The 25,590-nt window shown below is 50.7% G+C and overlaps 7 protein-coding genes across 7 annotated transcripts; 1 reads left to right on the top strand and 6 right to left on the bottom strand.

Moving 5' to 3' along the window:
• Positions 1–340: 340 nt before the first annotated feature.
• Positions 341–3,102, bottom strand: ARB_05266 (uncharacterized protein; the record flags this gene model as incomplete). The annotated part of the gene is made up of 6 exons (XM_003016926.1): positions 341–535; positions 598–980; positions 1,042–2,147; positions 2,209–2,373; positions 2,485–3,001; positions 3,096–3,102. The coding sequence occupies 6 exons, from the start codon at positions 3,100–3,102 to the stop codon at positions 341–343; spliced, it is 2,373 nt and encodes a 790-aa protein (XP_003016972.1).
• Positions 3,103–3,280: 178 nt separating this feature from the next.
• On the bottom strand, positions 3,281–6,091 carry ARB_05265 (uncharacterized protein; the record flags this gene model as incomplete). The annotated part of the gene is made up of 5 exons (XM_003016925.1): positions 3,281–4,488; positions 4,545–4,721; positions 4,788–5,528; positions 5,706–5,783; positions 5,854–6,091. The coding sequence occupies 5 exons, from the start codon at positions 6,089–6,091 to the stop codon at positions 3,281–3,283; spliced, it is 2,442 nt and encodes an 813-aa protein (XP_003016971.1).
• Positions 6,092–6,894: 803 nt separating this feature from the next.
• Positions 6,895–7,530, bottom strand: ARB_05264 (uncharacterized protein; the record flags this gene model as incomplete). Its single annotated transcript, XM_003016924.1, has 3 exons — positions 6,895–7,065; positions 7,148–7,274; positions 7,412–7,530. 3 exons carry the CDS (start codon positions 7,528–7,530, stop codon positions 6,895–6,897), a joined length of 417 nt encoding a protein of 138 aa, XP_003016970.1.
• A 657-nt stretch (positions 7,531–8,187) lies between these two features.
• ARB_05263 (uncharacterized protein) lies at positions 8,188–10,826 on the bottom strand (the record flags this gene model as incomplete). Its single annotated transcript, XM_003016923.1, has 9 exons — positions 8,188–8,607; positions 8,664–8,791; positions 8,847–9,222; positions 9,276–9,573; positions 9,688–9,730; positions 9,785–9,908; positions 9,963–10,211; positions 10,266–10,463; positions 10,539–10,826. The coding sequence occupies 9 exons, from the start codon at positions 10,824–10,826 to the stop codon at positions 8,188–8,190; spliced, it is 2,124 nt and encodes a 707-aa protein (XP_003016969.1).
• Positions 10,827–11,759: 933 nt separating this feature from the next.
• ARB_05262 (uncharacterized protein) lies at positions 11,760–13,464 on the bottom strand (the record flags this gene model as incomplete). The annotated part of the gene is made up of 3 exons (XM_003016922.1): positions 11,760–12,685; positions 12,738–13,361; positions 13,431–13,464. 3 exons carry the CDS (start codon positions 13,462–13,464, stop codon positions 11,760–11,762), a joined length of 1,584 nt encoding a protein of 527 aa, XP_003016968.1.
• A 1,937-nt stretch (positions 13,465–15,401) lies between these two features.
• Positions 15,402–19,328, bottom strand: ARB_05261 (uncharacterized protein; the record flags this gene model as incomplete). Its single annotated transcript, XM_003016921.1, has 6 exons — positions 15,402–15,716; positions 15,883–16,217; positions 16,304–16,403; positions 16,471–17,874; positions 17,996–18,739; positions 18,840–19,328. 6 exons carry the CDS (start codon positions 19,326–19,328, stop codon positions 15,402–15,404), a joined length of 3,387 nt encoding a protein of 1,128 aa, XP_003016967.1.
• A 1,259-nt stretch (positions 19,329–20,587) lies between these two features.
• On the top strand, positions 20,588–24,741 carry ARB_05260 (uncharacterized protein; the record flags this gene model as incomplete). The annotated part of the gene is made up of 3 exons (XM_003016920.1): positions 20,588–21,265; positions 21,348–23,679; positions 23,822–24,741. The coding sequence occupies 3 exons, from the start codon at positions 20,588–20,590 to the stop codon at positions 24,739–24,741; spliced, it is 3,930 nt and encodes a 1,309-aa protein (XP_003016966.1).
• Between the last annotated feature and the right edge of the window lie 849 nt (positions 24,742–25,590).

Here is a 25,590-nt window from a genome sequence, read left to right as displayed (position 1 = left end):
CTACCTTGACTTCCGTTTTCCTTCATCTTGATAATACATGGTTGTAGGCATGAAAAGCAAAAGAGAAAGAAGCGAAAAAAAAAAACAGCAAAGCAGACGAAGTCGACTGGATTTCCATTGCTTTCACGTCAAGGTACGTATGGTTCTATGTGTATGAGTTGTTCAAGTAATGCTGAATGGTTGGGACCAAACGGGAATCCATTTTGGCGGTAGTAAGCAATGCACCAAGCAGCGTTTGTTAGCGACATAGCAACCAACTATGCCACACTCTCGATGTCTTTATCATTTTCTTCTTTCTTGTTTTTTTGTATTATTTATTGGGGGTATTTCCAGTGGTCATTTAAAGTTCCTCGTGAGATGGGGTGTCATCATCATCATCAGCTGATGGAGCCTGACCGGCATCACCATACAACTTGCTGGTGATTGGGTAGGCGACGTTGGAGAGCTTCTCTTTCTGCTCCTCGAAATCTTCGGTGGTAGCAGTGGCAGAGTTCTCATCAAGCCACTCGGTGGCTTCCTTGATGGCTTCCAAAAGCTGTCGAAAAGTACATTAGTACGACGCACTGGGTAAGGAGATGTAGGGGTTAGGGAGCTTACAGTTTCCTTGTCATCTTCATCGATCTTGCCACCAAGGCCTTCGCTATCGGTGACCTGGTTCTTGAGGGTGAAAGCGTAGTTCTCGAGAGCGTTACGGGCCTCGATCTTGCTCTTCATGGCCTTGTCTTCCTCAGCGAACTCGGCAGCCTCAGCAACCATGCGGTCGATCTCTTCTTGAGAGAGACGGCCCTTATCGTTGGTGATGGTGATAGACTCGGCTTTGCCAGTTCCCTTGTCTCCAGCAGTAACCTTGAGGATACCGTTGGGGTCAAGCTCGAAAGAGACCTCAATCTGAGGAACACCACGAGGAGCTGGTGGAATGCCAGTCAACTCGAATTTACCCAACAAGTTGTTGTCCTTGGTCATGGATCGCTCTCCCTCATCTAGTAGTAAACTGTTAGCTTGGTCATAGTAAAAATAGAATGCTCTCAGAGGGTAACTTACAAACTTGGATGAGGACAACGGGCTGGTTGTCAGCAGCGGTAGAGAAGATCTGGGACTTGTGGGTAGGGATGACAGTGTTGCGGGGAATGAGCTTGGTCATAACACCGCCGGTGGTTTCGATACCGAGGGTCAATGGGTTGACGTCCATGAGAACAACGTCCTCAGTACCTTTCTGTCCAGAAAGGACACCAGCCTGAACAGCGGCACCAAAGGCAACAGCCTCATCGGGGTTGATCTGCTTGCTGGCCTTCTTTCCGCCGAAGTACTCCTCAAGGAGCTCCTGGACCTTAGGGATACGGGTAGAGCCACCAACAAGGACAATGTCGTCAATTTCAGACTTCTTGACCTTAGCATCCTTAAGAACCTGTTCAACTGGCTTGAGAGTCTTCTTGAAGAGATCCATGTTCAATTCCTCAAATTTGGCACGGGTAAGGGTCTCGGAGAAGTCCTTGCCATCGTGGAAAGATTCGATTTCAATGCGGGTAGACTTCTGGGAAGAAAGGGTGCGCTTTGCCTTCTCAACCTCACGCTTGAGTTTACCCATGGTCTTGAGGTTCTTGGTGATATCGACATCGTTCTTCTTGTTGTAGAGCTTGACGAAGTGGTTGATGACACGCTGGTCGAAATCTTCACCACCCAAGTGAGTGTCACCAGCGGTAGCCAAGACCTCGAAGGCACCCTTGTCAATGGAGAGGAGAGAGACATCGAAAGTACCACCACCGAGATCGTAGACAATGATCTGACGCTCGTCACCAGTCATGTCAAGACCGTAGGCGATAGCTGCGGCAGTTGGCTCGTTAACAACACGGATAACGTTAAGACCGGCGATGGTACCAGCATCCTTGGTGGCCTGTCTCTGGTTGTCGTTGAAGTAGGCGGGGACAGTGACGACAGCATGGCTGACAGTCTCTCCGAGGTACTTCTCGGCGATGTCCTTCATCTTACCCAAAACCATGGCGGAGACCTCCTCGGGGGTGAAGTTGCGGGCCTTTCCGTTGACTTCAACGTTGACAGACGGCTTTCCATTGATTTCGCTGACCTTGAAGGGGAAGTGCTTGATATCCTTCTGAATGTCCTTGTCAGAGAACTTGCGACCAATGAGACGCCTATGCTCCTGTCAGTACCCCAGTTCAACAATACAATTATCATAGTCTGTATCCAACTTACTTGATATCGAAGATGGTACGGTGGGGGTTGGCGGAGTACTGGTTCTTCGCAGCATCTCCGACCAATCGTTCCTCATCGGTAAAGGCGACGTATGAAGGGGTGATTCGGTTTCCTTGGTCGTTGACAAGAATCTCGACCTTTCCATTTCTCATAACACCAACACAGCTATTGAGTGGCAATCAGCATTCATTCCTACCCACACAGCTGTTAAACGGGGGACATGTGGAGAGATACATACGAGTATGTAGTTCCCAAATCGATACCAATGACTATAACCCAATTAGTATCTGCAGTTCCTTGTATAGCTGGGCTCCAAATTCCATACCATTCTTGAGGTTCTCGTTCTCAATGGGCGCCTGGGCGTCCCCGGCGTTTGCGGTTCCCAGAAGCGCAAACGGAGCGACTAGGACAAAGAGGAGGTAGAGGATGGTGGTCCACGCAAAGGGCGAGGACGCTCCCCGCCTCGATTGTCTGGACATCTTGGATGTAATTGTGACCGAACGAATAGTGATGGTAGGCAAACTGGCCGGAAGAAGAGCTGGCTTGCTTCTAGTCTGCCCGCAAGAGCCCTGATCAACTCCCTGAGCCGACGAACTTCCAACGGCGGGGTATAAAAGGAAAAGAAGAGGCAACCAAGAGGTAGCAGAAGAAAATCTCCTAGTGAGGGTGGACGGAGAAGAGAAGAAGAAGAGAAGATGAAGTTTGAGGTTGAGGTCGAGCCGTGGATGTTGCTTTATGAAGAGAAGCGCAAAACGCAAAAGGAACAAGTTGGCCTCTTCAAACTCGTGCCGCGCTAGGCCGTCTCGGGTTTAGCGCGCCCGTTCACCGACAGCGAAGACTACTCCGCGTGTTGCGATTGGTCAATAATGATGAGTAAGCGTTATTACTAAGCATGTGGCCACTGAGACGACTTGACGGCTTCTGATTGGCTACGGGTTTGATATCAAAGGCCAAAACCGAAAAGCCGACGATGATGAGGAAGAGAGGACGGAGTAGTGAGACGGCAATGGACGGAGTACTCTGTAAGTAATAACTATGCGGTAAACGTGTCCTTATCTACAAAGTAAAGCAACTACTCTAGCAGACCCGCAGCAACGGTTTCCCCTGAAGACCGCAGAACTATCCGCGCAGGAGCTTCTAGCGGAATAGACTGCTCCAGGTCTACCACCACCCTAGCGACATTTCCCGGAGCCACAATCTTCGGTTTCCGCTTCGTTGGCTTGCCTGACCCTTTGTCCAAAGTCGCTACCAGCTGCGTAATCCGACCAGGGACATGCAGCCGGCCGCGGTGCACGTCAATATGCATTGGTGTCAGATGGTTAAAAGCAAGCACTTTTGCGGTGAAGCTGGTGATGTTCTGAGCTGGCGAAGAGGTGCTGCAGACGATATCACCAATTCGGAGGTGTTTGGGGTCGATGTTAGCTAAATGGAGGACCACGTTTTGGCCTGCCACCGCCCAATCCACTGGCTCATGATCGACTTCCAAACTCTTGACAACTCCTTTCTCACCGCTGGGCATGACCAAAAACTGATCGCCCATCTGGAGATGGCCAGCGTCAAGCCGCCCCGATATAGACAGGGGATTCTGGATACCTCCCCGGAATATATCTCCTATCGTCATTCGTAGAGGTTTGTCGAGCGCATATGAGAATGGCTCAGAAGTCTCTAGTTCTTCAATAAGTGTCTTGCCAGTGTACCAACCGGCCTTTTTATCCTCACATCTCCGCGCTATGTTGTCTCCCTGAAGGCCAGAGCAAGGAACAAATGAGATATTCTTCGCCTGGAAGCCAGCTGTTACCAGGAAGGCGGATATCTGCTGTTCAATCTCATCGAACCTGTCCTTATTCCATTCTACGATATCCATCTTATTAACGGCAATGACCATCTTCTGCACACCCATGCTCCGAACCAGCAAAGCGTGTTCTTTAGTCTGTCCCTTCAGTCCAGATTCAAACTTGCCGGTGCTGGCATCCACGACCAGGACGGCAAAGTCGGCTTGGCTCGCGCCAGCAATCATATTAGGCACAAAGTCTCGATGTCCTGGCGCATCTAATATTGTAAATTTGGTATCCTTTGTTTCAAAGTTATTTGAAGCAATGTCGATTGTGACGCCCCGAGCCCGCTCTTCGGCGCCCTGGTCAAGAACCCATGCAAACGCAAACGATCCTTTTCCGATCTTATCGGCTTCTCGTTGGTATTTATCGACTGTTCGCTGGTCGACCGCTTTAAGGTCGTAGAGCAGCCTCCCCATAAGTGTACTTTTCCCGGCATCAACATGACCTATAATATGTTTGTTAGTGGGACACCTATTTGACAGCCAATTCAAGGCAACAAACCAATAACAACAAAATTCGCTGCTTTTTTCCTCTTTGCTTTTCGATGTTCTTCTAATACATCTAAGTTTTTGCTTTTCACCTTCACAGGTTCAACTGATAGCTGCTGCACACCGCCAGCCAATTCCGTTTGAGCCTTTCCAGCTACCTGCTGGTTGGCATTTCGTTTTGCTTTCTTCTCTGTAAAGCACCAGCCCTAGTTAGTTTATCCTGCGAAGCCCTTACATTAGATGGGATCTAACAAACCTTTAGCAGCGTTCTGGGCATTAATAACGACATCATCGGGGCTCGGTTCTGCAAAATTGTAAACTTCAGTGAGATCCTGCACGACGAAATCAAACAGGTTGTATGCACGAGGTGAGACGCTGGAAGCAGGTTCCCCTAATTTGTTCCTCTCGCCGATTATTATTGCTGCAAAGTCAGACGGGCCTGCCGCAAGCTTTTCCTCGGATTTCGATATATCAGCTTCTCTGCTAGCATGTTCCTGCTGAGCCTCTTTTGCTGCAAGCCGTTGGCTGATGTTTGCGCCATCTCCAATCTCCTGTGACTGTTCATTCTTGGGAGACCGACTCAGACCCCTCAGCGGTGTCAATGACCTGGAACTAGAAGGCGCGGGTGCCCTGCTTTTCCCACCACTAGCTAACCTATCCCGTAGCGAGAGGGGTTTATTCGTTTCCTCTGCTGACCCTCCTGTCTCTGCTTGTTCCTGAGCTTTCTGTCTTTCGGCTTCCTTTTTCTTGCGTGCAGCAGCTAGAGCGGCCAACTTTGACATCTTCCCTGGTTGCTCGGAGGAAGATCCCCCTAATAATCCCAGTCTAGGATATAGTGGTTCAATCAAGATATCCGCCTGCCGATGTGGCGGGATATTTAACCACGGGGAGTCTTTGAAGAAGTCATGCACAGAAAAGTGGCTCGAGTAAGGCAGTGGTAAAGTCGACGCTGGCGAATCTGTAACTAGACAAGTAAAATTCAACAAATTAGCAATAGCTTAAGTGATTTATTGATATAAGTAACATCTCCGGAGGGCGTTTAAAGCCACGCTGAGATGAGTGTAATTGAAATGGTGACGCACCGTAGAGCAGGATATGCACCGATATCTGAGAGGACCTCCCCAGCGTCCAAAAAGGATTTCAAATGAGGAAAGACGAAAGAAAACAAACTCACCAGCTGTATTCTTCTTTTTTGTTGCAGCAGTGGACGCTTTTGCTTTCGTTTCCTTCTTTTCCTGCGATCTATATTTCTCTACACAGAGTAGCAGGTATCAGTGTCTACTCTAGGAACTAGCCGAAAATAGCAAAGACACAAGTCATACTGGTCAAGTAGTCAACAGATTTATCCACGTCATAGTAATAATGCCATAGAGTCTCCCATATATCGTCTTCTTTGGCTTCTATGGCTGGTATCTGCGAGCGTAGCAGCTGCTGCACCTCTATTGTCGCGAGCCTCATCTGCTCGCGGTCTTCGGGAGAAAGCTCATCGTCATTATCGTCGATTTCGTCGTCCAGGTCGTCATCGTCATAACTGATATTCTTCACTCTATGGCGCGACATATTGCGTACTTCTTTCTCATCAACGGCAGTCGCTGAAGTTGATGCCTTGTATTTGGTCGTTCAACGGGAGTTTGGCGGGGTCGAAGAGGCAACGTTCGGTGTTACTCGTGGGGTCAGCCAATTTTAGTTTAATACGGACTATGAGAGCTACAACGTCCAAGAGGCACTGCAGAGAACATGTCGGAGAATTGAGAAATGATATCCACAGGGGTGTAAAGATATACGCTGCTTATCCTTCTATTCTCGGAGAAATTGGGATACGAAAATTGCCGGTGGCTGTTCAGTACTCGGATCTGGTGGTTACCGGTACACCCCCCTTTTTTTAATCTACAACAGGGCGTGCAAAGAGATAGAAAGCCACCACCACGGCTGAGGATGATATACGTAAGAAAAGAGGACGGTAATCTGTCTCAAGAACCTGGTAAATTGTATACCCACACTCCTCTGGCCTGGTTTTTGATATGGAAAAAGAGCCATCTAATCGATCACTGAGCCCATCAGTTATAGGCGGAGAGTTCCTTGCAAAAAAAAATGTGAATGAAAGCAAATAAATAATAGCAAGCAACACATGGCCGGGAGAAAGATAAAAGAAGAAAACAGTCCCATAAACTAAAGAATTCTAAAAGGTGAGCTCTTGACAAGTGTAATTCAAGCCTCAAGGGAGAATAATGTGTTGAAGTAATTAAGACCAAGAGAAAAAGGGGTCATAGATCCGGCAAGGTGATTGATCATAAGTGGTCTTTAATAATAAAGGATCATGTCGTTTATTGCTTCTTAAGAGACAGACTGGAGTTATATTTCGTCTATGCCTGCTGCTGTGCTTGCTGGGTGGCCATGTACTGGTAGACACCGTAGGCGAGGGCAGCACCGACCAAGAGGACGGCGTAGAGACCGATTCCGAGGCCAGTAGAGTCGCTTGAGCTAGTGGATGTGGCGGTGGTTGTAGGAGCGGCGGCTGGGGCAGGGTCACCAGGCTGCGAGAGAGAGAAAAGTCAGCAGAATAATTCCCCCGATATGCGGAGAAGAGAAGGAAGCGGAGCATAGAAGGGCATATACCAGGCGCTTGAGGGTGCCGACTTTGAGTCCCTCGAGGATCTCACGGGCCTCGTCGCTGTGTCCGACGTCCTCGAAGGCCTCTGTGGAGTCTTGACCGGCGACATCAAGCAGGACTTCCTCACCACCGCTAAATTGAACAGATAAGCAGGTTAGCCGCCTGATTTCAGGTACGTGCATGTCTGATGCGGTGGAATATAGACACAGGTGCCTCAATGATCCGCGGCACGGAAGAGAGGAGCAGGGGAGACATCGGGTCAGACGTACGGGTGCTCGTCGATGAAAGAGGAGCAGTCGTAGACCTTCTCATGGATCACAACGTAGAGATCCTTCTTGGTGCTGTGGGCAGCGACCTCCTTGAGGGTGAATTCCTTATCGGTAGACATGATGGCGGCTGGTGAGGGAGTATATCGATTGCGACGGCGCTGGTGAAGTGTTGGAAGAGGCGATCTGGTCTGTAGCCGGCTGGAGGATGGCGGTTGGCAAGTTCAAAGGGCGAACGAGGTCACGAATGCTTTGTCGGGCCTGAATTAATAGTTGAATTAAATAAAGTATTATTATTTTTTTTTATTGTTGAACTCAAAGAGCGGGCGCCAAGAACTGGAGGGCCTGATCGACGATTAACACTGCGGATATTACTCAGGCTACAGGCTACAGGATAGTTTGACAGGATGTACGGAGTAGGTACTCTTCTTATAGTGAATATCAAGGCCGTGGACTGCTAGATATCCCATCCGTTCTTCACCGTCGCCGTCCTCCTCCTCGTCGTTTTCGCGGCAAAGAAAAGAGAAGCCGAGGTGACCTGATCTTTGCCGACCAATCAGAGCCCGCTGATTCATGCGCGGGAAGAAAGTTGCTCCGAACAATATTAGTAAGCATGACTTGATTAGTCATGCATGTGATAGGCGGGAAAGGGGCTGAAGGAGGAGGCATACACCAGAGCACATTCATCTTACATTGTTACGTGTCTATGTCTATATCTATAAAAATAATTTATGATGTGCATTCCTACCAGAAACTCCAGACGCCTGTTCCATGCCCGTTTATATCCCTTTCGAGAACTTGATTTCCAACAACCTATCCACAGGAACATTCAGGTGATCTAGCTTCGTCTTCTCGCGGTTCTTCAGGTGGATGAACGCCCATAGAAATACTCGCCGGATCAGGTTGGACGTTGGGAGGAGGTAGAGTTTGTCCTTCCCAACTATATATGTGATAGATTTTGTGGACGGTCTCTTGGTGGTAAGTGGTATCGCGGTGGATGACTCTTCACCAAGATCAGCTGTGGGAGACTCTGCCTCCAGATCATCCCGACATGCCGGAGTGATGGTTCCTAGTTCGCTTAGGATGTCTCTTTCAAAGGAGTTCCAGGACACGGTGTCTCCGTAGCCATATTGCAGGGTGACATGAAACAGCCCCTGAATTCCTGTTTGTCGTAATGTGAATCGGCGCTCATCGGCTACCTGCAGGACATGGGTCAGACATGCAGACAATAAAAGTGGGCAGCCATGCTACTAACAGTATACTTCAGAACACGTTTAACATGAAGAAGGATGGATATTTCGTGTATCGACTCAAACTTGTGGACAAAATGCTTGAACACCGAAGGTGACCCGGCATCATGGTCAGTAAGAAACACTCCAATCCCTACGTTGAAATTAGCACTTCGCATAGATGTTCTGTGTATGCATATATTACCCACCTTTGATTTTCTTTACTGGTTGATCCACACCCTCCTCACGCAGTATCAACTGGCCATTCTGGTTCGGATACACGACGGCTTGAGATATCCTCTCATCCTTCCGTGCAGCCCACTTTGATCCTTCTCCATAGCTCCATACAAGCAGGGTTGTCGTTAGCACAGTAGCTAAAACAAGTGTAAACCATCCACCGGAGGGCACCTTAGCCAGAGCGGCGGATAGGAACAAGGTATCAACCAGTCCAATGAATAGTGATATGGGGATCACAATCAGGTAGTGAACATTCCAGACAACGATAGCAACTAATGTCACCAGCCAGGTTGTGATGAAGCTTACTCCAACCACGCAGACACCATAGGCGTTTCCAAGACGAGTTGTCTACTAAAGTCAGTTACGACGAATATGACCTCCATGAACTGCAGGATACTCACATTTTGGTACACTATGGTAACAGCAAGTGCGCAGGCCATCATAAACCAGTTTGCCAGGGGTATATATATCTGGCTAGTTATCCTCTTTGATGTATGCACACGGGTAAGTTTGGGAAGATACCCCAGCCGAACAGCTTGGGATATCAATTGAAAGCTGCCAGTAAGCATGGCCTGAGATGCAATGATTGAGGTAATCATGGAGAGTACAAGGGTGGGCCAGTATAGGCCTGGCGGAACTGCTTTGAATAATGGATTCTCGAATGCGTCTAGATGCTCGCTGATATACGCAGCTTGGCCACTGTATATAATCAACAAGCACGGTAGTGCAAAACAAAGCCACGAGAACCGGATAGCTCTGCAAATGTACCAATTAGTGTTACTGTATACAAATGAGTTGAATACGGGGGCTCACTTTGCAGAAAATGCGCCTAGATCGGCAAACAGGGCTTCAACACCTGCAGAGTAATATAATTAGCATGAACTTTCAATGCTGGGACAAGGTAACCAACCTGTAAAGGAAAGGAGAACACCGCCAAGTGATCTCCAGCCCGAAAGCCCATTCCGAAGCAAGAAAGAAATAGCAAAGGTTGGAGAAAATGCTTTTAGGACGGTGTGGTCATACAACACCAGGTTCTAGACCCAGTTAGTCTCAAGGTTCCATATGTAGAATTAAAGAGGGATACGGACAAATAGGCCAAATGATGTATTGCACAATAACCAAATAGTAACAATAGGAGCAAAGTAGTTGCTTAGTTTTGATGTTCCGATTGGCTGTAGTGCAAATAGTATGACTATCAGAGCACATGTGATGCCAACGATAGTATGGGACGGGATATCCGGTGCAGCAATCTGAATACCTATAAGTATGTCAGTTGGAGGGAATGAGCACAGCCATTGCTGGAAAGGTACCTTGGACGGCGCCGAGGATTGATTGTGCTGGAGTCAACACACTATCTATACGATGTGTTAGTCCACTAGGTGAAGTATTACTGGATAGTTGAGGGAGACGATACCTGACATGACCATGCAGACACCAAGCACAGCAAGAACAGTGATTGCGCGTTTGGCAGCAGAGCTATTTGCCAACCACCGTTTAACGTATCCGTTAAACCCGACTGTTTCATCCATCTTACCATCCCCCCAGTCATCTTCAAGCTTAGCTTTAGCATCACGCCAATCAAGATGCACCTAATTTCGTCATCATTAGCTACCAATATAGCCACATGAGCACTTTCGCCCTGTTCAAGGAGTAACGTAGCTCACATGTCTCCGAATGATTGATAGTAATGCAAAGGATCCTCCTTCTCCATTATCGTTTGCGCAAAGCACAATACCAACATACTTGATGGTAGCAATGAGCAACAAAGCCCAAATGATAAGTGACAAAACACCAATCAAATCAATCAGAACCGGCTGGGTAGAAAACGTTGCTGAGAAGACGTATAGAGGACTCGTGCCGATATCTCCGTATATAGCGCCAATCGACTGATAGGCTAGCCTGAGGTACAAATTAGCATAAGCATGGTAACATGACGTTACACCAGCATGCATTCAAGGATGTTTCACGAACCAGAGAGAAGCCCAGCCATGCTGTTGCTAATATCAGAAAAGGATAATTAGTTACCATTTTGACACATTGATCGACCGGGGTTAGAAGGGCCGCGGCGTGGATGGTGCCAGTTGACTTTTCAACGGCACTACATGCATGTTTGGTTTGGTTTTCGATTGGCGTCTCACCGGAACATGTGAATGGTGTTCTAGAAGAGTGCCGCTATCACTTTCTCTGACACAGGTGTAAAGGAGGCTATTTGAATGAGATCCGTTACTGTCGTAGTCTGGGTGGAGCGAAATGCCCGAGCCGATCAGCACGGATGCACTGACGGGGGTGTATTCAATGCCTTGTTCGATGGTATGGTCGTCCGGAGTTACGTGAGTGGAGCGTATACTATGTGAGTCGTCTTCATCTTTGTCGACGGGGACGTAGCCTTCTGCCATATTCCTAATCGCATTGCGGTGCTTGTGACTTGTTCGAGGTTGGTTTAAAGGCGATAAGGGTGCTGGATATTTATTCTGACCTCGCTTTTCCGATGGACCGAAATTGGCTGAATAATCCAGGGGTTTTAAAACTTAGCCAATGAACTGTGGAAGAATTAAGGTTTACCGGGCGGAAGCGCTTACTAACTTTACACTTTATCGGAGATCTTAAACTTTATTGGTTCGAGGTAATGCGCCTTACCCCTGAATGATGCGTAAAAAAACGGGATGGCATTTTATATTGAGACGGGTATGTCAGTTTTGAAGCAGTGACCAAGAAAAGAGAAATGTAGAGATTTGAGGACCCAAGTAAGACGCTAGAAGATAAAACGATTTCCCCAGCACGTTTATAGATGTTCGTAATTGGCCGAAAGACAGCTCCTCTGAATTACCCAGACCAAAAGATTTAGCGAGCGTGAGTGAGTACAAAAACATCAGATGAGAAAATTATTATCGGTAGTACCGGCTGGGGTTTGTGTTAGGGTTCACTGGACCACCCGGCTGCTGGGGGTGATAAGCTTGGAATCCCGAGGGAACTCCAGGAGCAGACGGCGTCGGAGCGGGGTAGCTTGGGTAAGGAGGTTGCGGGGAAGTGGATTGTGGGATTGAAGGGGGCTGGTGGGTTGGTGGCGGGCCATGCTGTGGTTGTTGCTGCTGCGACTGGTCTTGTGGCATGGGATATTGGGGGTTAGAACCAGGAGGGGCGGTTTGGACGGTTTGGTTGTTGAAGTCAGGCGCGGGTGCGGATGCACCGCCTGGTGGTGGGTAGGCGACGGGTTGTTGTGGGTGTGGATAATGCTGCGGATGAGTTGCAGAAGGCTGGGATTCATGCGTAGGTGGATGGTAGGAGTGTCGGGCATTAGGGTTGGTTGCTGTTTGAGGAGAGTCATATGCCGATGTACTGAGTTCCTGTGGCTGGTCTAACTTGGTCTGTATCGTATACTGTGTCTGTGGGTTGCTGTAGGCATCTTGGGCCTGCTGGCCGGGAACAGGTGTATGTTTCCTATTCTCGGGAGAAGCGGCTGATGGGTATGGCGGGCCAGATTGCTCAGCGCCAGCGCCATAGTATGCTGAAGGGTCATTTGACGGTGGCGCATTTTGAGCTCCTATAAACATGGTCAGCCCAGGATCCACGGCTTCAAGTTTAAAAGGCTGCATTTCCTTACCTGGACGGGGAGTAAAGTACCGCTGGTCAGGCTGGTGTGGGCCAGGGCCAGGAGGGTACTGCTGTACCCCGGAAGGTGGGTACGCATAGGCAGCTTGAGGCGGCGGACGACCAAATTGCGGCTGACCAGGGTGTGCCATTGAAGATTCAAGCAGAGCTTCATAATCCCGACGAGCTTTGATGAACTTTTCATTCAATTGCGTAAAGTCATCTATTCACATTAGTTCGGTGCCTTCATACCGTAAGAAACCCAAACGACATACCTTTCTTCTTGGAGTATTTGCCGATCAATTCTATCAGCTTCGGTCGAATAGCTAGAGTTGAATGGTAGAGGGTGGTAATCTCCTCGTTCTCCTGCACGTTTAGTTCCGAATTACTCGTGCTAAGAAGGGCCAGCAATTTTTCGACATTCTTGATCTCCGCAAACACCTCTGCTTCCATCTGCGCTTCCCGCTGCAGTTCTTCCTGCGTGGGATCCGAGAGTTTCTCGACATAGTTTAGAGGGAAGATACCGGTCTGGCCGCGCAGAGAACCTTTCCACCAATCCTTGTACACCGATTCCAGAACAGCGATGACATCACCCTTTCGGAACTGAAGCTCGCCTGGCTCCGAGGGCTGGAAGTCGTATAATGCTCGAACACGAGAGACGGTGGCAGCCGTGGTACCTGATGCAATGGCTGTAGGTTGGGATGTAGATGCAGTATTGGACCCTTCTGCAGCAGAGGCTTGCTGGGAGGACTCGCTGTTTGGTGGCTGCTGCTCGGTGGCGGGTTGTTTATCCTTGACGGACAGCGCAAGGGCCATCTGCAGCTCTTCTTCCTCCTTTAGTCTGTCCAACTCTGTTATCTCCCGCTTGGTCGGTTTGGACGGGGGTTGAAGGTTTGGGTCTGCGGCCCGTTAGCCCGGAAACCAATCGGAGGTCACATTTTTTCAAAAAGGGCGATGCATATGCTTACTCTGAGACTTGAGCTTAAGGTAGGCTTGTTCCATGATCCCTAGGTCGGGATTACTAGAGAACATCTCCGTCCATTGCTCTATGTGTTCTAGTATCTTCGACTTTACTTGCTGATGGGTGTTCTATAACCATCCGTTAGCCAGACCACTTAACGGTATTCGGGGGGACACGCTTACCCGATCATTTGCAAGTCGTAGAAGTGCATCTGTAAAGCTCTTAGAGGCCAGCTCCTGGTATACCTTCTGTCCGCAGTTCTGTGACAAGGCGTTCGCAAGCTATACCGGCGTCAGCAACGGTTAGATAGACCATGACACCCGCACCCGCATCCAACGTACCTCAAGCGTGTAAAGCTGAACATTCGCATTTCGATGTGCCAGTCTTCGTATCAATGCAGCAACAGCATCTTTCGCTCTGCATCACGTTAGTAAGCTCCACCCTCCATCTCAATCTATTAATAGGGGACGATCCCCCTTACCCAGAGCTATCCGACGACACTTTATCACAAACATCCTACCAGGGTTTATCCGTTAGCTACCACCACCACACGACATCCCAGTATCACCTGTGGGCCGGGGCATAACGTACAAGGATATATTCCCAGTTCTCGGAGGTCAGATTCTCATCCGTCGCCTTAGCTATAGTAGCAAACAGCAGTTAGCATCAGTCATCAGCTGCGTAGAACGATGGAAAAGCCGCAGGAACCGTACCGACAGCATCATCAAATGCATTCTGCTGCACACGAAACATATCGAAAAACAGTTCCGTACAGCACCTTCTTCAGTCTTCGCTTATTCGTCCTCGTTCGTTCGTGGATAGGTACAGTCGTATGTAAGGTACGGCGCCAAACCCCGCACAGGCAGCCAGATATCTAGTCTAGCAAAGCTGTATGATATGCAGTGCGCACAAGGGGCCAGCAGTGTACACCTGAAGCGAGAACCTGCGCCGGGCGAGTGGTGGTATATGTATATCTTCCGAAGCCGTTTGAGGGGAGTCCGGCGTGCGTGCGTATGGGGTGTTGGAGATGCTGCCTTGGATCGTGTTTCCTGGCTTTGGCTTTTGCTTTGCTTTGCGTCAAGAAAAGGCCGGCGGATGCGGCTTCGATTACGTCAGCGCAGGGCTGAGCGCGTTTTTCGTGGCGCGGCATAATTACGTAATAGGTACGTGGCTTAAGTGGATCTTACGTAAGCAGATGGCTCTGAGCAGGGCAAAACAAGTTCTATTATTGATGGCATCTAGTATTTGGTAGCAGGTGAGTCGAAGACGAGCAAGAAGAAGAGGAGGAGGAGGAATAGACGTAGATAGATAATGGCACACTAGGATAAGACGAGTACAATAGCTAGATGGATAGCCGGTGGATAGTGGGAAAGACAAGAGCCAGGGAGAAGCAGAAAGGGAGGAGGAAACGAAGCAAGCAGGAAGGAAATTCGTCGCTGTTATTTTTGGTTTAAAAGGAACATATCGGATGGACATAACATGAAGGAAAAACCCATCTTCTTTTAACGTGGCAGATAAGCGAGGAAGCAGATCAAGATCAGGCCAGCAGAAAGAGCAGTGGTAAAAACATAAAAGCAAGAAGAAATGCCGTAACTAGGTTTGGTGCGTTGAAAACGAAGAAAAAGGGGTAGGAAAGGAAAAGATCACATCTCATATTCATGTCACGTATAACTTATATTTCGCAGTTCGCAGTTCGCAGGGCAGGGCAGGTAAAAAAGCAAGGCAGGACATATCGCGTTGAAGAACAGGGGGGGAAGCAGAGGAGAAGTAGTTGTTGCTTGTTGCTTCGCTTGCTTTGGGTTGGGTTGCATTGTGTTTTTGGTCATGGGAGGTCAAGTCGAGTCATCGTCTCATATCTTCTGGCCCGGATGCACCATAGCATACCACCTATCCACCGATCCATTCCCAGAGGTGTAAAAAACAGGCAAGAAAAAACGAGGAAGAAAAGGGAAAACATGATGGGGGAGAGAAAACCGATCTATCTGAACCGAATAACCTGGAGAAAACAAGCAAAAGAAGTCATGAAGAAGTTGGTCAGAGAGTAAAGTGAAGGCGTAAAGCGGGAGAAGAAGTCTGTGGGTATCGCGGAGTGGAGTTGAGAGAAGACAGTGCATGGAGTATAGTATACGGTGTAAGAGATGCCAGGAGTAAAATGGGTAGATAGGAGAAGGTAAAAGCGGAATAAAGTAATGTAAAGGTGAAGTAAAAAAGGGGGAAATAGAAGGAGAATAAAAGTCAAGCGTGAAAAGTAGTGATGGCATATAGTATGTTGTCTCATACTATGCGGCGGCATCTAAGCGCCGCCTTTCTGCGCCTTTTCTTGCGCTCTATTTTGGCGCGCGGCCTTAACAAGGGGCGCTAGACTAGTGAGTGGTTCACAGTAGCCCATGAAAGGATGCTATATAGACTGTTAGTAACGCACTTATACGCACAAATCACTAAAACAAAGAGGATCCTACCTTGAGTAAATCATGCGCTGAAGCCCGTTTCTCTGCATCCACTTTCAGCGCCATGCCCAAGAACTCTCTAAAGACAGGCGAGAGGTTTTGCTCGTCCTTGATGGCAGGAGTTCCATTCGTGGCGATCAGGTAGAGTGCTCTGAGTGGCGACTCGGTGAGATACGGTGGTTCACCTTCGATCATCTCGATGGCCATGATGCCCAGAGACCAGATGTCCACTTTCCTACCGTAGTCTTTGCGAGTGACTACTTCGGGAGCCATCCAGTAGGGCGTTCCGACCATTGTGTTACGTTTGTGGTGGGCATCGTTTATTTGTGCACAGAAGCCGAAGTCGGCTAAGAAAACGTTAGAAATCTAGCTTTTTTTTTTTTTTTTTTTTTTTTTTTTTGTGGCAGTTTAAAAGAAATGCAAGGGGACTAACTTAGTTTGATATTGCCTTCGAGGGAGAGAAGGATGTTATCTGATTTGATGTCTCGGTGAATGACGCCCTTTGAATGCAGATGCTGGAGACCATGCAGGACCTAGACAGAAGAGTTAGACGTTTGTATATCGAGTAAGCTAAGTGATGTTGGGGAAAAGGCGACCTACCTCCCGACAAACGGCAGCGATCTGTCCCTCAGTCATGATGTTAAAAGTAACCACGTCCGTCAAGCTGCCTCCCTCCATGTACTCCATGACGACCCAGAGGTCTCCGCCGTGCAGGAACGAGTCCATGTAATTGACGATGTTCTTGTGTTTGCTCTCCTTCATGACCAAGATCTCATTGATGATAAGATCCTTCTTGGGCTGCAATTCAAGGTTCATCTGCTTGATGGCTACGCAGTGGTTTGTGCCGATCTCGTAGGCAGTGTAAACACCACCAGACGCTCCTTGGCCGATTTTGTGGAGGTTGCGATATTTGCGGGTGGGATCGCCAGTGGTGCAGATGGTGTTGAGACGGGCGCGAATGTCGATCGTGGGGGTAGGGGGCTGGCGGGGGCGGACACGCGGACGAGCGGAGGCCCCGGGAGGAAGTGGCATTTGTTGCTGCTGTTGCGGATGGATCTGGGCTGACCCTGGCACAGGGGCGTGTGCTGGAACTGGGACAGGGGCTGGAACGACTCGGGGACCCTGGGCGTGTTGTAGGGGGTAGTTCTGGGATTGGATTTGGGGGTAATTCCCATCCGGAGCCGTGTAGTCGATAGGAGACGGCTCATTCATTTGTTGTTGTTGTTGTTGTTGTTGTTGCTGTTGTTGAGCCTGCTGCTGCTGTCTCATGCTCCTGGACCGCTCGATCTGCTTGTTGGTAATGGCTTGCTGAGCAGCGGTAATGGCCTGCTCCTGCATCTGCTGGTAAACAGCGGGTGAAGTAATTGCCGTAGAAGGCTTTCGAGACAAACCACCGGGACTAATCCCGCCGTTGGCATTGGAATTCGAGCGACTCCTAGCCGTGGCTGGCGGAGTAGTTGTCGGCGTGGGGGTCGATTGCAAGGGAGCAGACTCTGGTATGGTCTGGACACCAAAGGGGAGAGAAGAGGCGCCAGCACTGGTAGGAGTGATCAATGGCTGTGGCGGTGGTCTAGGAGCCTTTGGAGCTGCTCGATTGGGGACCCATCCGGATGCTGGAGCGGACGGGGCCGAGATAGGCGTAGACGATGACGGAGCAGACGACGAAGTTGGAGGAGCAGGTGGCGGTGGACTGGCGAGGGGAGTCTGTCGAGGAATGGGAGGCGGTGCGCGGGGATTCTCAAAGCTTCCTTCGTGGTTCTGCGGGAACCTCGGAGATGTGATACCAGGACTGGTAGCAAGAGGAGTGACCTGCTCATGGTGGTGATGATAGTGGTCTGCCAGTCTAGCGTTGTCAAACTTGTGCCAGACACCTTCGTCGTCACGGCCAGCAGCGTTCTTTTCATAGAACTTCATGATATCAACCATTGTCTGTGGATGCTGTTCTTGTTCTTTCTTTGAGATGCCGGACTCCTGCAGCATGCGTTGCCAGTCTTTTGGTAGACCCTGAGAAGATTAGCATATGAAGTGAAGTTAACAGGATAGTGAAGTAGCCAGTGAAGCAGATAGGAAGTGAAGTGGGATAGAACAGTAAAGGAGAAAAAGGTGACGCGAGCAAGAGACATACAGTGAACTGTCCAGTCTGGTTGTCAAAGCCAACGTGAGTGACATGCACCGGGTTCTCTGGCGCAGAGATCTTGATATTCCTCGGCGAGCCCAGCATGCTGTTGACGAAGTTGCTGAAGCCGGTCTTCTTCCTGCTCAGCGAGAGCCTGCTGCCCCCTCCTCCTCCACCACCGCCGCCGCCGCCGCTCCCGCTGCCAGTGGTACTGCTGTGCACATTGTTGGGATTGGCGGGTGAGCTCGACGCTTCGTCTGAGTGCCGATTGAGCGGAATCGAGGTCGCAATACCCGCCCCGGGGGTGGTGGCGGGAGAGGGTCCAAACCCAGCGGAGTTGTTGAGGCTAGGCGAGACCTCCGGACTGGATCTGTAGCTGTGCGGCATGGGGGGCCGGCTGGGCACCATCGTTTCTTCTGTCATCTCGTTACCGCTGTTGTTGGCGTTGCTGTGAGATGTCGAGGGAATGTCATCCTCTTCGCCCGTAGAACTCGAGACTCTCCCGTTCTGCATAATCTGTGTGTTGTTGTTGTTGTTGTTGTTGATGATGTTGTTGTTGATGTTCGGCGTGTGCGTGTTGTTCTGGACCAACTGTAAGCGCCCAAAGTCGACGCCGTTGACCGGACTGGGCCCAGGAGGACCACCAAGACCACCACCACCACCACTGACGACACCGCCCGCCAGCTGGTCCACGGAGGCCGACGAGGAGGCAAAGTTACTCGAGCGTGTGCGGGAGTGGTCTCTCTCGCGGGCCTGGTCGCGCTCCCGCTCTCTGTCGGAGTAGGAGCGCGGGTAGACGGGGGCGGAGGGATGGCGCTGCAGCGAGGTCGAGGAGTGCTTCTTCCTGACGGACCATGGCGAGGTGAGGTTGCTGAGGGAGGAGAGCGGGCTGGAGGAGGACGAGGAGGAGGACTGCTGGAGGAAGCTGGGCGGCTGCTTGTGTAGTTTCGAGGATGGGCGGTGCGGCTTTGGCGATGGCTCGGAGTCCATCGTGAAGGCGTGAGGCCGGGCGGAGGTCGAAGTTGGCCTGCAGGATTGGAGGTTTTTTGGGCGAGCTTTGGGTGAAGCTCTGAGCGTGCAAACACGTCGCAGGCAGGGAGAAACAGCGCGGAAGGGAGTGAAACAGAGAAGCAGAAGAAGAAGACAAGAAGAAGAAGAAGAAGAGCAGAGACAGCGTGAAGATTAAAAAGAGCCCAGGCGGAGAAGGAAGAGGAAGAAGAAGAAGAGAAGAAGCGAAGAAGAAGAAGAAGAAGCAAGCCAGAAGAGCCAAAGCAAGCAAATTGCAGGAGGAGAACGCAGAAGAGAGGGGACGGGGGGGGCCAAGGCGGTATCGTCTTGTCATGACGCGTACTCCACAGGCACAGAACAGCAGGTGCGAGCTAGGAGGAGCTAGGACGAGCCAGACCGAGCGAGACCGTCATGTACGGTAAGTGACAGACGGGTACAGGGTCGGACCAGAAGTGACCGCCCAAAAGGGCCCCAAAAGGCCCAAAAAGGCCTAAAAGGGCCCAAGAGTTGCACCTAAAATAAGTTACGCTTAAGTTTTTTTATTTTTTATTTTTTTATTTTTTTTTATTATTTTGGCTTTTTGTTGTTTGCGTTTAATTACCCCGGTTAATTACGTTAAATTACAATAATATTACATTAACAGTGAAGAAAAGACAGTGAAGAGAAGATAGTAAAAGTGAAGAAGAGAGTAAAGAGAGAGAGCAAGAGGAGTGAGTGAGTAGTAGTGAACAAGTAGGAGTGAGTGGGTAGTTAGGTGAGAAGGGGAGAGAGTGAAGAAGTACCGGCAGATGGAGAAGATCTGCTGCTACTAACTAGTAGAGCGACTGTTGATCACCAGTAAAGAGAGAAGAGAAGAAGAGAAGAAGAGAAGAGACTGCTTTCTGGAAGACTCGACTTTTGACTCCTCATATTCCCACTCTCACTCTTATGTATTACTCCGTCCTTATTATCTATTGCTGTCTGTTTCATCTGCTGTTAATGAGACAGCCACTTAATAGATAGATAGATAGATTCATAGAAGGAGGATAGTCCAGACATACATATGATCGTAACAGCAGGAAAAGCAGCCTATCCCATTATCCTCTTCTCCTACTCTCATCCTAATCATCTTCCCGCCTTCTTCGACTCCCTTTCTATCATCCTTTGCCCAGCTTTTCTGCTGTCTTTGCTCTGTTCGCTTCTTACCTGCTGCTGACTAAGCTCTTGCAACGTCGCCTCAGCGCCAACTTCGACTTTTGACTTCCCGAACCAGAAACATCTTCAGACCGTCCAAACCGTCAAGCCAAACCGCCAACCGCCCTTCTCCCGTCCTGCAGAGGAGAAGCCTGCTGTCCTGTCTGAATTGTCTCTTGTGAATGCGTTGGTAGTGCCGCTCGACGATGGAGTGATCTTCTCGCCTGCTCAGCCCGTCTTTTCTCCTGCTCCCTGCTGCACACGACCTACTCGATAACCACCCTGTAAGCGTCCCCCCTCCCCGGCCATTGACCACCATTGAAGACCAGTGAAGGCCATTGAAGACTGCTGAAGGCCAGACCTACCACTAACAGTCACTCCCAGAACGGTACGGATACTACGAAGCTCGCTCGTCACACCATGCTGTCTTCTCAGACCCAGAAGACCGGCATGATCGTCAACGGCGCCCCCAAGTCTCGCGCAGAGGAGCTCATGGCCCAACATGCCCAGGAGGCTGCTCAGGGGCCCACGGTAGAGGATGTCGTCGACGAAGAGGACATCCTTCACCCGCCTCCCTCCTCCTCCTCCGCCGCCGCCGCTGCTCCCGCTAAATCTCCTGCTGCTGCTGCTGCTGCTGCTGCTGCTGCTGCTGCCCTCGATGTCCAGTCTGAGGAGTCCTTCCCGGCTCTCGGCGGTCCCAAGGCCTCCTCTCGTCCCTCTGCCGTCCCTGTGGCTTGGGGAGGCAGCAAACCACAGCCTTCTCCTGCTGGTTCTGCTGCTGGTGCCACTTCTACTGCTCCAGCTCCAGCTCCTGTTCCTGTTCCTGCTCCTGCACCGACTCCGGCCTCGTCCACCCCAAGACAGCTCACCATTCCAGGCAAACATGTGGACCAATTCCGCTTCGATTCCTCCCAGATGCTGCCTCGCTCGGAACTCAAGAAGCCTGTGTCTGACATCCTGAGAGATATCAGCAAAAAGTCCAAGGTCAGACTCGAGGTCAGGGAGGGTGCCGGTGGTGTCTACATCTTCGAGGGCACAGGCAACGTTGATGCCGTCAGGCAGGCCTTGAAGGAGGTTGCCCAGCAGGTTGGCAGTACGGTAAGCCATTTCTCCATCTAATCTAATCGTTGTCTTTTCTTTTCTTCTATTTTCTATATATTACAAATGTTAACTGTTGTAGAAATCCGTCAAGGTCCCGGTGCCGGCTTCGGCCAGACCACACATCATTGGCCGTCAAGGAGCCGTCATCCAAGGCATCCTCGACCGCACCGGAGCCCGCATCGACGTCCCCAAGCCAGACGAGTCCAAACCGCTTGACGACGATGACGAGGACAACACAATTGAAATCACCATTGAAGGTGATGCCCTCGCTGCAGAGATGGCCCGCCGAGAGATCGAGGCCCGTGTCAAGGAACGCACCTCCAACATCAGCCTCCGTCTCAAGACTGTGGCCCCGGAACTCTTCCCCTTCATTGCCGGTCCGCACAACCAGTCTATCAACAGGCTGGAGGAGCTCACCAAGACCCAGATCCGTGTGCCCAAGTACCACACCTGGGGCCACCGTCCCCCTCCACAGGAGCCTGCCTCGACCTCGGGACCGGTTCTCTACACTCCCGACCCAGACCAGCATATCATCATCGTCGGTGAACGACAGGCTGCTCAGGAAGCCCGCTCCCAGATCGAGCGCAGAGCCCAACTGCTGCAGAACCGTATCACCCTCCGCCAGCTCGCAATCAACCGTGGACAGCACCAATTCATCGTCGGTGACAAGGGTGACTCCCTGCACGACTTTTTGGCCTCCACCGGATGTGCCATCGTCCTGCCCCCGCCATCAGACGATACCGAGTTCCTCACCATCACAGGCCCTGCAGAGAGCATCGAGGCTGGTGTCAACCGCGCCATGGACCTGGCTACCAGCATGCAGATGGCCAACATCGACGTCTCGCGCCAGCACCCCAATGCCCCCTGTGGACCGGATGTCCATGCCCGCGCTCTGACGGCCTATCTCCAGCACCGACGGGTCATCGAACATCTCGAAAAGACGCATGATTCCCACATCGTCCTGCCTCTCGAAACGGCTAGCTCCTCCAACGCTCCAATCACCTGGGAGGTCTACTCGCGGAACGGCAAAAATACGATTCTGGCCCGGTCTGATATCATGAACCTGATCCAGGCCCTGCCCCCGTCAAAGCTGGCCACCGTGCCCGTCGATCCCTACCTGCACGGATATCTCCGCTCGCGTGGCCTGCCCCAGCTCAAAGAACAGTTTGGCGTGCACCTGGTTGTTCCTGAAACCGTTGGTCCACCAGCATCCGATAGGCCGGTCAACCTTGTTCTCGCGTACGAGGGCCCAGAAGAAGTCACCGCCCAGAGCCCCTGTCTCAAACGCCGCCCCTCAAGCGAGGACGCCGCCGTTTTCCAGAAGGCCCTGCGTGAAGCGACGGAGTATTTGCACAAGGTCCTAGGTGACCCCAAGGACGTCTCTTCCCAGTCTGTCCCCATCCCGCCCAAATACCATGACAGACTGCGCCGTTTCGTCGCCCAGGACCAAGCCAGCTACGGCGAGACGCATATACCCGTCAGCCTCGCCTTTGCTGCCGACAACGCCAACAACGCCTCCATCCGTGGCCGTTCCGCTGACGTAGCTAACCTGGTAGCTAAGCTAGCGACCTTCGTAGCTGACCAGGAACGCGATGACCGTGAACGCAACCACGTAACTACATTCGACTTCCCCCAGAAATACGCAAACTTCCTCATCGGCAAACGAGGCGAAAACATCAACAAGCTGCGTGAAGAATTTGACGTAGATATCAAAGTCGAAAACGGCAAGGTAGACATCAAGGGACCGCCTGCTAAGGCCGCAGCTGCAAAGACTCGTATACTCGCTCTGGCAAAGAAACTCGAAGACGAAGCTACGTATGTTCTTAAGATTGCACCGCAGTATCACCGTGACCTTATCGGCCAGAAGGGAAGCCAGGTCAACCGTCTCCAGGAACGCTACAACGTTCGTGTTCAGTTCCCCCGTGCCAACAACAATGTTCCAGATGACGTTTCCATAGCCGATACAAGCGAAGCTGCTGGCCCTACCAATGGCAACAGCAGCGCTCGTTCCCGTGCCCCCCAAGCAGCTGATGAAGTCATTATCCGCGGGCCCAAGAAGGGCGCCGACAGCACCCGCGATGAAATCCTCTCGCTCTATCAATGGCTCGTAGACCACTCCCACTCAGCGGTTGTCTCGGTTGCTCGCGACCAGATACCGTCTCTCATTGGCCAGCGGGGACGAGAAATGGATAAATTCCGTGCTGAAACGGGTGCACAGATTGACATTCCTGGACCGGAGACTGGAGAGGGCGAGGCCGGAGCTAGAGTTGAGATTCGTCTCAAGGGGACGAAAAAGCAGGTTGACGATGCGAAGAAACTGCTTCTTGCTAGGGCCAGGGACTTTGATGAGACCATTACTCGTACCATTGAGGTTGATAAGAAGTATCATAAGGCTCTCATCGGTGCTGGTGGTATGTACCCTTATCCCCCCCTCTACTCACAAACTATGATTCAAAACTATTTGCTAACAAATACTAATAATACTAGGCGCTCACATCCGTAAACTAATCGTGGAATGCGGCGGGCCAGACGACAGCACTGCATCCCGTGTAGTCAAGTTCCCACGAGCTGACAGCGATGAAACCACCATCAAACTCGAAGGCAAGGAGGCAGTAGTCACCAGCCTGATCAATGCAATCGAAGAGTTCGTCCGCCAGAAGGAGGACCAAGTGACCATCTCCATTGAAGTCCCTCAATCCCAACACCGCCATCTCATCGGCCGAGGAGGCGAAACCCGCCGCCAACTCGAATCCCAGTTCAACGTGATTCTGGACGTGCCCAAGCAGGGCTCGAACCGGACCGATGTGAAGATCAAGGGTCCCTCCGCGGCTGTTGAACAAGCCAAAACACACATCGAAACCATGCTCAGGGACCAGCAAGGTGAAACCGTTGAGGTCCCAGCACACTTGCACCATGTGATATCCGACAACGGCGCGTTTTTCCGCCAACTGCGGAACAACCATCAGGTCACCGTTGACCATGCAGGACACAAAGTGCCCGCCAAACCTTCCCCTGCAGCCGTTGAGTCGCGCGCAGACTCAACTTCCCTCCCACTCATCACTGACGCAGACGACTCCACCCCCGACACATTCTCCTGGAAAATCGTCGAGCCAGCCAGTGCACCTTCTGACTCAGCTTCAACCACAATCCCCTGGGTCCTCTCCGGTTCTCCTGAGAACGTAACCAAGGCTAAAGCGCTGCTTACCGCCGCTATAGCCTCGGCCGCTCAGCCATGCTGCACGGGCTACTTGATCCTGCCCGACCCCAAGACCTACCGCTTCGTCGTGGGTACGGGCGGTTCTCAAATCAACGCCATCCGCTCCAAGACCGGATGCAGGATCAACGTCCCCAAGGGCCAGGCTGGCGGAGAAGCGATTGAAGTCAAAGGTTCGAGGGACAACGTCGAGCTCGCGCGGGAGATGATTCTTGATGCTGTCAAGGCCGGACTTGCGGGCCCGGGATCGAGGAGGTAGATATTATAGCGCTCTTCCAAACATTGGGTTCCGTTGGTTAAGCATTTATCTAAAGCATTCATGTGTTCAATTCTTCTATCTATAACTATATATATATCTTGCCAAAGCTGATTTTGGAATTTGACTAACAAACAGTCTAGCTGGTTGGTTGGGCAAAAGGAGTGAAGAACAAACAGATTGATTGACTGACGACAGATAAAAAAAAGAGATAGCACAAAAAAAACAAGCAAAGAGCTAGAAATTACACCTAACTATTTTATTTTTACCTTTAATTCATTTTTATCATCCCTTTTCAATGTTCAATTCAATATTTGATATCTTCGTCTCTGCAGCAAAACAGCAGCACGTGACCGGCAACCATCGAAAGTCCAAAAGAGGAAAAAAACGACTTCAACTTCGACTTTGATCGAGCTTCAACGTGAATATCGAAATAATCAACTTGCAGAGATGGCCATGCGCGGGTGTAGATGACGTACTTGATGAGGTTTTGTTGTCAATTGCTGCTCGTCCCATGGTTCCCTACATTGCCACGCTAACTAGTCACTAGCAGCTATAACTAACTAACTAGTTAGTACCTAACTATCCCGCACTGCCGCAACAGCATCGCCGACTCGGCTCAGCGACGACTCCAAAAGACTCGACACAGTGCGACATCCTCATATACATGGTATAACCATCCGCGTGCATATAATGCGATAGGACGAGGATGAACAAGATCCCTTTATTCCCGTACGGGTAGCTCGAGTTCGACGGACGCATACCTCACTCGCTGCGCGCTGCTTTGACCGCCGAGCGAGACGAAACGAAACCCCCGCCGACTCAAGAAGGTGATTGCCGCGCCATACACAA

The sequence above is a fragment of the Trichophyton benhamiae genome, assembly GCF_000151125.1.
Source record: "Trichophyton benhamiae CBS 112371 chromosome Unknown contig01989.5, whole genome shotgun sequence".
Taxonomy (NCBI): domain Eukaryota; kingdom Fungi; phylum Ascomycota; class Eurotiomycetes; order Onygenales; family Arthrodermataceae; genus Trichophyton; species Trichophyton benhamiae.
Note: the sequence above shows the minus strand (reverse complement) of the source record. Positions and strands in the feature narration are given on the sequence as shown.